The sequence below is a fragment of the Columba livia genome, chromosome 2 (assembly GCF_036013475.1).
Source record: "Columba livia isolate bColLiv1 breed racing homer chromosome 2, bColLiv1.pat.W.v2, whole genome shotgun sequence".
NCBI classification, from domain to species: Eukaryota; Metazoa; Chordata; class Aves; order Columbiformes; family Columbidae; genus Columba; species Columba livia.
The window spans coordinates 88,476,888-88,490,339 of record NC_088603.1 but is presented as its reverse complement, the minus strand read 5'-3'; the positions used below and the strand labels follow the sequence as shown (position 1 = coordinate 88,490,339).

The 13,452-nt window shown below is 38.8% G+C and overlaps 1 protein-coding gene across 1 annotated transcript in view; it reads right to left on the bottom strand.

Moving 5' to 3' along the window:
- NSUN2 (NOP2/Sun RNA methyltransferase 2) overlaps positions 1-13,452 on the bottom strand; it is a 21,164-nt gene extending 7,712 nt beyond the window's left edge. The window contains exons 1-12 of the mRNA XM_065052721.1: positions 13,194-13,452; positions 12,964-13,121; positions 12,707-12,811; positions 12,491-12,596; positions 11,784-11,855; positions 9,091-9,175; positions 8,077-8,269; positions 7,600-7,674; positions 6,347-6,477; positions 3,688-3,761; positions 753-883; positions 48-144 (exon numbers count right to left, since the gene is read on the bottom strand). Coding sequence (XP_064908793.1) covers positions 48-144; positions 753-883; positions 3,688-3,761; positions 6,347-6,477; positions 7,600-7,674; positions 8,077-8,269; positions 9,091-9,175; positions 11,784-11,855; positions 12,491-12,596; positions 12,707-12,811; positions 12,964-13,121; positions 13,194-13,280 — 1,314 coding nt within the window. The 5' untranslated portion in view covers positions 13,281-13,452. The remainder of the gene's footprint in view (positions 1-47; positions 145-752; positions 884-3,687; positions 3,762-6,346; positions 6,478-7,599; positions 7,675-8,076; positions 8,270-9,090; positions 9,176-11,783; positions 11,856-12,490; positions 12,597-12,706; positions 12,812-12,963; positions 13,122-13,193) is intronic.

The window sequence follows — 13,452 nt, the reverse complement described above, 5'->3', positions numbered from 1 at the left end:
AAACGTTATTAAAAGTTAACATTTTAGCTCTTCTTAAAAGAAGTTACCTTAGGCTGGCGTTTATTCCATGGCATTGGAGATTTTTTGATTAACACAGCTACAAAGAAACCTCCTGTGTTCTGATGATGCGGCAATATCCTAAGACTAGGAAGGAGTGGGATAAAAAAAAAAGTTGCAGTGTATTCATCAGCAGCATTCAGGCCTTCACAAAGTACTAGAAGTGTCACATTTATATTTACTCTCAGGGTAAACCAAGTATTACTAGTAGGATTCGCAGATTTAATTTATCAAGCTAGAAACAGGATCTAAAATGGAGCATTCTGGCAAAATAACTTGCATCATTGCAATGCATTCATTTCACCATTCACATCTGTGCTTTAATGACTCATTTCTAGACACTGTTTTTAGAATAGCTATGGAAAGTCTTTCATAGAAAATAAGCCACACTGTTAAAATGTGGTTTACGTACTTTTCCAGTAATTATGGATATGTATCTCTATTGGATGCAAAGAATTTCACCTGTTTTTTGAGTAATTATTCCCTGTGAACATTTTTCAATAATTTCTCTCAGTTCACTGGAATTTAAATATTGCGTACTGCTATTACATATGAAGCAATTAAAATATACTCAGACCTATACAAGCACAAGTCTATACTGCAACACATTCCTAACCTGACCTCATTATAATTTGCCCACCACCATACAAGGTAACCATCAAAACCCCATAAAAATCTACTCTGGGAAAACTTACCAACGCTCTAGATTCATTGCCTTCAGCTTCTCTTCATCTTTTACTGGAAACATAGTGGGACGTATTTGTGTTTGTCTGTTTGAAGGCACATCTCCCCACTCTTCAAACCACTGCCCATCTTTCAGCATTACCTTCAAAGGAGTAAATATAAATACTGTGAAGAATATGTGTCACCACTTTACAAGTTTTAATTAGAATCATAGAATCATTTCAGTTGGTAGAGAACCTCAAGATCATCGAGTCCAACCATTAAAATACTTTCAAACTAAGTACTTTCAAAACAAAAACGTATTAAAATACTTTCAAGCCAAGGTTCAAATGGCAAAAAGAGAAGTTATTTTCTGCTATGGTAAATTAAAGTTCTTTGAAGTGTATTGTTCCTTTGTGCATTGTATGTATGCACTTGAGAGCAGGAGATTCTTTCCAGCTGTACCTCTTTGCTCCACTTCATATGCTTCAGGAAGTGTGCAGTCAAGACTGGTGCAGAATCAACTACAGTGATCTGTTAACCTTCCAGAACATCAACGTTTAAAGGAAGGACAGTGGTGATTAGTAAGATTACTAAGCCATCAGATTTAGAACACATTACTTCTTTTTGTCCATGAGACTGGCTGTGGGACATTCTGCTATAGGCAGCTGCCAAGCAGTATACAAAGGAAAAGGGCTATTGCAGTCTAGCAGTAGAAACTAGAAATGAGGAACTCCAAATTCATAACACAGGAAAGATCCAAGAGAGCAACACAACAGCTCGGTAAGCACAGAGTCCCATGACACAGGCATATATAGGTCACAGAAATGTTTTCAAGGAAAGTTACTGAAGAATCATGTCCCCATGAATTTTCTAGTGTCTGCATCTTTATCTAGGACTCAGAACACATCTATAAATCCACTCTTAAGATACTGTGTGGACATAACATCTCATTCTGTCTAAGGGTCAAAGCTTTTGACAGATGCTTAGGATACAAGCAGGAGGCTGGAGCCACAGCTCTTGTAACAAAGCATTTGGAATGCTCTTTAAGCAAGAGTACCAAAGTAGAAAAAAACCCACCATCACAAAAAAACACCAAACCAACCAAATAACCAAAACCAAACCAACCAAAAAAAAAAAAAAAAAAAAAAAACCACCAACAAAAAAATGAAGCCAAACAGAAAATTTGACTTCAGAAGTCTAGATGCCTCATACACTGAAGACTAGGGCTAGAATAAAGGTAACATCCAGGAATGTGTGGGGCAAATGCATAAAATTTGTATCTGAAATGAAGGCCTATTTTTGTTGCTAAGACAACAAAATAGAGAAGTTAGAGAAGTCACAGTGATGGTGACTTCAGGACTGGCAAGCATAATAAAACGTTTTCATATATCTCACTGTGATTGTCTTGAAGGTTTAATTAATTATTCTAGTGGAAACTGAAATGCAAGATTTATCTAGATTACAATTTCAATAATGATGTTAGAATACAGATTTCAGTGTCATGAAGTCTGGCATTTCTCAGCCACTGATCAGATCACACCTAAAATATTATACTTTTCCATGTCCCTGAAATAGAAATGACTGTACTTCCAGAATTAGTATTTTAAGTCCAATATGCTACATGTCATATTGCTAGATACAGACAAGATACACTGAGATTCTGAACTGCTCTCCTTTGGAAGCTATGAGTTCAGCTTGACAGAAACAAACAATGAGACTGTTAAATAACTGGAAGTACAAACAAGTCTAGAACTATTTTTGATGTACTAGAATAAATGTGTAACAGCCCCGCTCTGCTCAGTTTTGGTTTACCAGTCTAACCACACAATGTAACTGCTGGAATGGCAAAGCATCAAAGAACATGCTGAAGTCTTCTCTACTGCACATTTTGCCACTGTTATTAGTGTAGAATGAAGACTAAAAGTGTTGTAACATATCTGAAGTTTAAAGGGCCTCTTCCTTCAAGATTCTGAAGCAACTCATTTGAGTTCACTCATCACCTGGCTTAAGAAAAGAGTTCTGAATGTTATTTCCAAGCATCTGAGTGTCCCTTGAAAAAAACCTTGTTTTTATTTTGCTGTTTCCAGAGATTTACAGTCAACTGGTGCTCAGGAATATTCAATGTAACCACTAAGTCACAGAACTCCCATTGGACAGACATTTCACCAGGAAACAAAAGACTACACTGAGTAAAAACAGCACCAAAAGAAACAAAAACATTTAATGATGAGCTAGACCACTAGGCCTGAACAAAATACAGTAGCAGCAAATAAAAGGTGAAGAAAGTCTTGCAAACTTTCAACAGTTGTTATTAGGCACATGCTCATAACTAAAATTTAATCAGTGTTTCTTTCTCTACTACCAGGACAGCCTTCTACTCTTTCTGATTATACGCAGGAAGATAAAGAAGCTTTAGTGTTTTTTGCCCCTCCCTACCAGTCTATTTCCAAAATTGAAATCACATAAGGCTTGGAACAGAATACAGGATTCTATTGATATTCTAGGATTACTCACACAACTGCAGATTTTATAGCTTACTTCCAGAAAGCATTCAACAGCTTTTACTTCCAAATGATTCAAATGGACCAGCTAAAGAACAGTAAAATCTAACACACATAGACTGTAAAGACAGAGAAGGGATAACTTAAAAAGCGGCTGAAATTACGTTGCCATCTACAGGCCACAGGCTGCACGCAATATAAAATGGAATTATATTAAGGCAGTAGAGGAGATAGAGCAAAGAAATGTAGAGAAAAAAGAGGAGAGCAGATGAGGAGACAAGAACTTAGCATCAGAAAGATTTTTAATGCTGTCCCCTACAATGCAATATTGTCTAAAAGCCTAAACAGAAAATCACTACCATTACTTCAGCTCTGTCTAATGTTTTGCAATTTTACTTCAAAACTTCCATAATTTAACACTCTACCATAGACAAAGAACTTCACAGGAACATCAGATAAGTACCTTCCATTTTGTAATTCCTGGCATCCTCTTCAAACCTGGTAACTCAGAAGAGACATCAGCAAGTTCTAAGGCACCTGAAACCCAAGAATACAAATATTATTGAAAACAGAAATTGAGAGTTGTGCTCCTAATTAACTTTTATAAAAATAGTTTTCCCTCAAGTTTTAAGATCATTTTAAGAACATTGCGTTTTAAACCTTTCAAGGAACAAAATGTTATACAACTACTATCATGAAAGTTAACAAAAAATGTGGTAAGAACTATTCATAGTAAGTACAGAATTTTGCAACCTATAAACTAATCAAAATATAATGGCTAGATACTTTCTGCAGCAACTGCATAGAGCAATACTCTACAACCTGTATCATTAAACATCAGTGTTTGAGGCAATGCACTCAGAAGTTTTTAGTCTCACTTAGTATGTGCATTTACTATGCTGATAAAGCACTTTTCAGAAAAGTACTCTTTGGGGATGACTAAGCCTTTAAAATGCTTGATATATTCTGATTTTATGGTGTTACAAACTTAACATATTTCAGTGCGAGAGGAAAAAGAATTTATTATTTTTTAATGGAACAGAACATTCCAAACTCTTTAACGGAAGGTAAGAGCTATCAAACTAACAGGACAAAAAGCTATGTGCCTAAAATACGTCAGATTACTACAAAAACAGAGCATAACTTCATCTACTGAATAAAAACTTTACAATGCCCCAAGTCCAGAAAGAACAATACAAAAACCTTACTGTTTAAATAGGTTATCTCTCTACAGAAGAATAACCTTAAAATTTCTTTTTTTTTGTGATTCTGGTTACCTAGTTTCTTAACAATTAGGTAGGCTTTTCCTCGTGTTGTACACAATTTATCAACCTGTTCTACAAGACTAACCTTTTACTCTTACAGTGACAGTTTAAGCAAGTCTTTTAAATAAATGAAAAAGTGACACATGAATTCATTGACGAAAATGACATTTCAAATCTGATTAAACTTGATGTTTGCATCCTTCCTTCAAATATTCCTGCCTACCTACAGCATGACTTCAACTGATGGCTCAAAATTACATCAGACTCATCGGTCATTAAATGGTCTGTCAGAAATACTACAATTCCCAGCAGAGAAACATGGTACAAAAATGCATTTTCTTTACCCCTTCAGCCCCAAGGGGATAGCAATCTCTGATCTGCCCCACAAGTAGCAGTATAACACAGTGCCAGGAACTTAACACTGAAGAACCAACAAACTTCCTGGATTGACCTAGCAAATCCTTGAGATCCAATACCCCTTGCAGACCACTACCTCACCCTTCTTGAGCTGCACCATGTTCAAGCCCCAAGAATAACATTCACTCACTGAGACACATTAGAGTCTCCCAGTAAGCCTCAGAATATCTCCACTGGGCAGAAACAAGATCCACATGCCACAGCCACTCAAGACCCTTGCTTCCAAGGACTGAATTTGCCCTAGATGCTGCCATTATTGGCTTCCATCAACATCCCTACTGCTTCATGCTCCTATCCAAACTAGTCCTTACTGCTTTCCAATCTTGTCATCGCTAAACTTAACTGGCATACTACAGCCTTCAGTAAGCCAAGCATACGATAATTTACCAGAAACATGTCTATGCTGTTCTTTCACTCAGTCTGCCAAAGAAACCACCTCTAAATAAAAATGTCCTTTGACTGGAAACTAAATAGTCAGTTCCTAATTATCTGCAGGCACCACAGCTAAACTGCTGTTTCTGAGACAATGAAGTTTCCTGCAAAATTGGAGGTCAGAATAGTGACTGGCACAAAGAAAACACTGCACAAAACAGGCTATTCTACTTCCAGAACCAGCTCAGCTCCAGGAGCAATACAGCTGTTTCTGCTCTGTACAAGGCTCCACAAAGTCAGTCAAACTTTTCATGCAAAATCCAATTAGATGTCTCCAAACTTCAGGCTTCTGACACAGAAAAAACAGTGTCCATCAGCTCAAGACCAGAAATTTGGGCTACTAAACCCTGCCATCAGAAACTGATTCAGTGCAATTTCCCAGCTCATCTCAATGTTTCCACCTCGTTACTTCAGATGATGAAGACTTGACAGCAACTTAAGCAAGGTTTCATATGCAAGGCAAAAGTGTAAAAAACCTCAGGACCCTGAAGACATTAAAATTCCCAGCATGTAAAAATGTGGGTCAAAGGATGATAAAGGTAGCAGTGACTCCCACCTACTGGTGCACAATAACATTCCTCTAACTGCTTACGCACACTCTGGGCTTTTCACTACATTTTTCACTTTTCTTTACAGCAGTAATGTCCCATGCCATGTTTCCAAAGGAAATACGACATGGACTCCAACGAGTGGAATGGCTTAGCAGTAGCCAGATAACATAGCCTGAACTCCATTAATCTGTAGAAGTCTTTTGTATATTATTAACATGACTTCTTCAGGTTTTATATCTGCACCTGATTTACATCTATTTAAGAAGACTGCTCATATGAACACCAATTAAATACTACTGGTACCAAAAATTGCTGAAGTTTTGCATACTAGGAGCACATTATCTAGTCTAAGCTTATTAAAGTACTATTACTAGTACTATTAATACTATCACACGCATATCCTTTATTGGGCTGAGAAAAAGAGATGTACCCACTCTGCCCAAACTCGCATTCTCACCTTGACTCTTTTCTAGCAGAGATGCAATCACAGCTTCATTTTCAATAGGATTCAACGAACATGTAGAATATACCATTCTTCCGCCTTCCGCCAGCTGTTCAACACCACGGGTTGCAATTCTTAACTGCAATCTAACAGAACACTCTTGGTCTATCATTCAGGAACCAGAAAGATTTGCCATCAAATTTCTTACAGGTGAAGCTATATTGCAGACACATAACTCTCCATGGACTAAGCCAGCACATACGAAATTCCACAGCTGCCACCAGTACACAAACTGAAGTCAAACTAAGTCAGCTTAGTGCAGCCTAAACTGCAGACACACAATTACACCTATTAAAGCAACAATTAGGTCAAACATTAACACCACTGCTTCAAAACTTTTAACATAACTTTCTGTATTTTGTTATTTCTAGTGCCTCATCAAGTTTCTTTTAAAGTACTCAACACTAGAAAAATAACACCCTAAAAATCTGAGTCTTCTCAGAAATCTGGAGTTAAAATGAGGAGCAATCTGACTGTTACAAATATTACGGACAACAGGTCTTAGCTAGCATTTGACTTCTAACAAAAGTATCATTCAGCTGAATCACCAGCTTATATCCTACCTGCATACTTAAAACTAAAACGAAACCTGTAATTATGAATTAACTATCAAGCAGTAACAAGTCACCATAACTCAGATGAGTCACAGTAACTGACCACATTCCCAGCTTGTTACAATTGCACAGTAAAATGTTCTAAGCTTTTTCATCTATGTTTAAATTACTGCTTATTACCATGTACCTGCACTAGGCTAAGTACTCATTCACCATGAGTTAGCATAAATCAATCTCAGGTAACTGAAACCATTTATGTATGATCTTCTAATATTCTAAAGACGTTAAAACATTACTAATGCATTTTAGAAGCTACTGGTTTTTCAATAGTGTTTTACCTGCCTAAACACTAAAAATTCCAATCAAATTATTTGTTCCCTGTTTTTGTTAGCTACCTTGTCTAAATTAATTCAATGAATATTAATGTCAGATATTCATAAGAATGCAAACAATTTTGATTCACACACTCGACTTCTCACATCTGAAATACTACACCTTCTCTGAATAGCACATAAGATCTTGACTTGACATAAAAGCAACTCTTAGTCTCTGCTTTGTCATATATTAACATGCAAATGCACGCAGATGTTAAAGATAGGGTAAAAGGAGGAGAGAGAAATGAAAGAAGTGCAGATGTGTAACAAGCATTTTTACCCGTGGAGCTGCAAACTGTTTTGTGTTGTCCACTTCTTCCACACGTCGATGTTTTTCCTCATGGTTCCATCTCCGCTGTAACCGGTTGAACAGATTCGTATTATTTGTGGGTAAAATTAATGTCATAACAAAGTCATTTTATAGCAGAAAAAAAACAGTCCCTCTCCCATGTTACCTAGTTTTCCTATGCTGTACTGTTTGTTTCTACATGATCTTTGTATTTCAATATTTTGAGTCAGAACTCAAAATTTGTAGCCCTTCAACTGGCCAAATTTAAGTACCACTTGTAATGAAAAAAGGTTCACCTTGATTTGATGTCCTCTCACCTATGACAGTTTAAGGCATTCACCTGTTTGGGAAGTTAGCGTAAACTATATCTCATTAAGCAACACAAAAAGTGTAACTCAGTAACACAAGAATTTTAGCACTGCACTTAGTCCAATAAAATCTGCGTATTGAAGATTACATGCAAGATACCTGCAGGGGACATCACATAAAATCCTGTCGTAGAAGAGGACCTCTTTTCTTCCATCAACATCTATTTGTAGATTAGGAATGCTGGAGGCATCATGGTTTACCACCATGATGCATGGACTGTTTAATCTCTTAGCCTGATGAACCAGCAAATAGCAGCGCTTGTTGTCAACATCATTAGCAATTACAAAACCCTCTGTGAACATAAAATAGTGGGAAGATGCTTTACTGTCCAACAGCTGAATAATTTTATATTGTTTATTGCCTTATCTTTAAAGCTGTGTAAATCTTTCACTGGAGACTTTTACTTAAAAAGACTGCTTATGGAATAGAGGACCCCTTACTGAACATAAAATAACATACAAGTATATTGAGGTTTAACTGATGTGTCAAATATGGTCTCAGGAGTTCTAGCTTCCACGCAGCGGAAATAAGACACAAACAAGGGCCCCTGAACTTTTTCGCTCTCAAAGTTAAACCCTTGTAACAGAGAAAACCTCCACTGCCTCCAAAGCATCTCTGTACATCAGCAGATTTTCAGTGAACACATAAAGAATCCACTCCCCCAACTTCACAATTTCTATGGGCAGTATTTTCTGTGAGCATCCGACTGAAAATAAAGATTCTGAAGCTTTAAAAAAAAAAAAGATAACTATCATGACCATTTTCAGGCTAAAGCAGCTTAATCCAGTGTTTGCAGGATACCACTAAAACACGAGGGCTCATAGGCCACCATCTACTAAATAAACCTGATTTATATATAAAATTTAACCTCTGACCACACCTACTGTAGTCTGAACTGTGAAGATATATGTCTGATCCATCTTTCTCCTTCAAGGCAAGGAAGCCTACAAGTTTCAAGGAAGCAGTGCAGTACTTTCCATCTAAGTCAACTACTTTGGGTATTCAATATGTAGTTAAATAGAGTTACTTATCTGTGATATTAAAAGTAATCTTCTTCAAGAAAAAGCAGAAATTCAAAGTCACAAAAGTTTTCGGTAATTTTTCCAGACTTACTGGGAAAAGGAACATTCATGTCTGCATGCAACATTTCAATGAGCTGTGCAGTCTTAGATCCAGGTGCAGCACACATATCTAGAATCTACAAACACCAGAAAGTTAAAAAAAGTTCTACCTCGTATTTTTTAAGTACTTGAGAAATTTACTATGTGTTCTTGTCTAAATACTTTTGCATTCAATTGTAGAATTATGATTGTTCTGAATACCAGTCTGCAAAAACACAAAGTACAGTTCCATTCTTTGCATCATGGAATGCAGCTTTATCTCTGAGGGTCTAAAATATAACAAGGACTTTGGTTTGTAGGGAAGAAATACAGTAGCTGGAAAAAAAAGAGAAATCTGACTACACATACAGGATATGATCCTTTAATCAGCTCACAAGCAATTCCAACTGAAGTTAACTGGAGCTTTACAAATACAAACAAACATTAAGGGCAAAGGTACATCCAAGAGGAAGCTGAAATTTTATTTAACTATCAACAAAATAATCAGAGACTATCTGCCATGGTTGATCATGTAGATTTCATAAAAATGAACTGCTACCCCTCCCCACTCATTTCCATCTTAATGCAAAAAATCAGGGCAGTATAAGCTGCCTGCTTCTGGATCCTGGATGAAGTTCTTGGGAAATATTCAAACTGTCATTGGGCAGCAGAATAGAACTGCATAGGCACCAACATCTGATTTCTAGCATATTTCTCCCTCCTGCTTCATCACAAACTTGGCCCCTGATCAAGTCATTCATAGAATCATTTTCACAGCAAATCACTTGACAGCTAACACTGTTAAGAAAGGAAGCCTAGAGTCTTTCCTCTTGCCTAGTTACAGATTTTCAGAAATACATGACTCCCATCTATCTTCTGGACCTTGAGCTCCAGTAAAAGTTAGCTAAAATCATGCAACAGGATAAAAGATGGGGACAGATCTGCTCAGATCCTCATGCAAGCCCCTGGCATGAACAAGACTAAACTGCAAGACAAGACCACAGAGAAACGCAAAGAACGTTTACGGACAGTTCCAGAGAGCACGTGATAAGTGCTGCCACGCAGCAGTGTTAACACATCATGAGACATACTCAGTAAGAGAGCATAATATCTGCTGTTCAAAACAAGTTGCGATGCTACTGGCTTCTACTTACTTTTGTAGATAATGTAGAAGATAATAAAAAATAAGCAAGCCTAAACATGCTCTAAAATTGGTCCAGCAAATTGATGGTGAGGGAAAACCGAATCATGAAAAGTAGATTAAAAATGAACACAGCAATAGAGAGGTTTGACAGTCATCAAGCTGATCCTTGTGCAAGATAGAAATCAGCATGTAGGACATGCTGGTTAAGCATTAAAAGTAACCTGTGATTCTGGGCATAACAAGCAGCTCAGAAACTAAGGCACTAAGATCCATAAAAGGTCCCAAACAACAAGAGCACCATAAGCAGCTATTTCCTGTCTTGTCACCAGAGAGGATAAAGAACCTATTCTGAGTCTGATTTATGAGGAAAATTGTCAAACGTTACAGGTACCTCTGGAAAGCGCTTGCTGAAATACAGTCACCAAAGTTAACAATTCAATACAAAACCCAAATACTGCTACCTTTGTATATACAATGTAAATAAGGTGTGTGCAAAAATATTCTCACAATTTGTGTTCTACATCAAGTTGAACACATTTGGTACCTGTTCAGCTCCAGACAAAACGCAAAATGCACCCATGACACATTAGGACTGAAGATATCACTCAATTCATTATTTATTTAAGAGAGATGAGAAGACCTTTCCTCACAAAACACAGCCATCAGCCCTGTGTTATACAGGACTGGGGTAAGAGGATGAGAAAATAAACTGAAAAGTTATGTATGCTAAGTAATGTTAATAAAGAAACAGTATGTATGAATGAGTCTCTAAAACATACATGTCAGTTTATATGTTTATATGTGTTAAGTTTGAAAACTTAAAATTTTAAGACATGGTGTAAAAATTTTAAGAACTACACAACACGGTTGCTTGAGATATCAAGGCATATCTCCTTAATTTACCAGTTTAAGAGAATAAGGCCACTGACAGATTCATTCTGCAAACAAATACAGCATATAAAAACATCACTAAGGTTAGAACTGGGGGTTTACTATCAGATATCCCCACTCCTACAATCTGCCATTAGAAAATACCATGGGCGTTTCTTTGACAACTCAGCTAAAGTTAACCATCTATGCTCCTTAAGCACCATCAACAGCACATGTCAAATCACCCGAATTAATTTAACCAACAGATTTACAGAGCAGAAGCATGCAACTTCTTCAAAAGGCACAGAAGGGTGAAAACGACCCGGCAAAGAGCTATTTAAAAAAAGGCAGGAAGTTAAAACCAGTCATTTTACTTCAAAAGGAGGTTGAAACAAGAATACATAACTTAGATCCAGCTAAATACATTTACACTTTGAAAGTAAGATTATGCAACTACTTTAAAACAAAGTGATTTTTATGAGTATTACATCTAGCTGAAAAAGCACATGTTGCACTGACTGTATTCGTGAGCTGAACACTAGTTGATTGTGGTTGTTTACATGCAAAAAACATAAACCACATCAACCCAAGCCAAGTTCTGTATCAGCATTGATACTGCTGTTGTAATTTGTAGTTTATATCAAACTATCTTTTAGGGAAAATCTCTACTACACAGTGTATTTCAGAGTTACCTTATGATGAGGGTTAACATCAAGCAGCAGAGGTGGGATCATACTAACAGCTTCCTGACGACTGATATTTCCCTTGAAAAGAAGAAAAGAAAACCAAACTAAAAAAACTCCTTTTTATTTTACAAAAGAATGCATTTCTTTTGTGATACGTTTTTAAAACTCTATATAGCACAATAATAAAGAAATCAACACCATACTATTATAAACTCAGGGTTAAATTCGGTTAGCATTTAACAACTGAAATCACAGTATTTCACCCAGTTGAAATTTCTGATAATTTCATATTTATTCTAATGGGATTAATTCTGTGGGTGTAGTTTCTGCTTAAGAGATGAGAAACCGGATTCAATCAGGTGAGAAACATCTCTCACTAAAGGTAAGTCTTGGTATGTATACATGTGCACTTCTTAGCAAACTCAAACAACTGTTTTCCAACAGCAACTAATTATTTGACAGGGACTCATTTTCCCATTCTCAGAAAAAAAAAGGCAATTAGTTCAGCAGAAATATTTCTAACTGCAGTTATGTGCCAGAATCACGGGATGAATCACTGTTAACAGTGACGTAAAATCCAGATTCTTCTGAGTTAACCAACTTCTGAAAGAAACGGTACAGTCTCAATTTCTCATAATGCACTTAAATAAAACACTGCTTAGGATATGAAATTAAAAAAAAAAAATAAAAATCAAGATCTACCCAAAACTTACACATTCTGTCTCGCTAACCAGAAATTGATGAAACTTTTCCAGCTGTGGCGACTTGCGTAAGATTTTTCTACTCAAGTTAGTGTGCCACGCCAGCTCTTCCGGATACCTGGTGAAAAACAGGCAGAAAAAAGACCAGAAGCAAAAGAAAGAAAACAACTTGTCAGGCTCTCGATTGGGAATACGCAGGGCTCCTTTTTTCACTCCCAGCTCACTTACCAGCTCAGCGCCTGCGGCATTTCGACTTTCTGGCCGTCTACCTCCAGGTCCTGCAGCTCTTTAAAGTACTTTTCCTTCAAGCAGTGGAGAATCTCTTTGGCGTGACTGCAGAAGGGACAGAGAGAAACCCGCGCAGGATGGCCGGGTGTTTCAGCCCTTCTGCAGCCAGCAGGTCGTCCCCAAGGGAGAACCGGCGGGTGCCCGGTACCGGGGGAGCGGGCAGCTCCGAGCCCCCCCGCCCGCCCCGCCGTCCCTACCTGCGGTAGCCGGTGATGCGCAGCGTGGCGGGCAGCGGCTCCCTCAGCGCCGCCATGAAGGCGTCCCACTCGCCGCGGGGCACGATGCCCAGTTCCCGGTAGTAGCGCTCGAACAGCTCGTTCTCCTTCACGATCTCTGGGTAGCCGCCGGCCCAGCCCTGAAACACGCCGCCACCCGTCAAGTCCGGCGGCCCGGCCACTTCCCCGCCCCGGCCCGGCCCGGCTCTCACCGCTTGGTCCCCGCCGCCCCCGTCCCGCTCCGGCCGCCGCTGCTGCTGCTGCTGCTGCCGCCTGCGGTCACGCGCCCGGCGGCCCATGGCGGCCAGGCCCCTCCCGAGCCTCAGCGCGCGCCCCGCCACCGGTGCTGCCGCTCCCGGCCCGCGGGCAGCGCGGGGCCCAACCGCTGCGGCACCGCGTGCTCCCGCCGCCACGCGCCTGCGCCAGCCCGCCCCTTCGCGCTCTCTTCCGGGGGGGGCGGCACATCGCGCC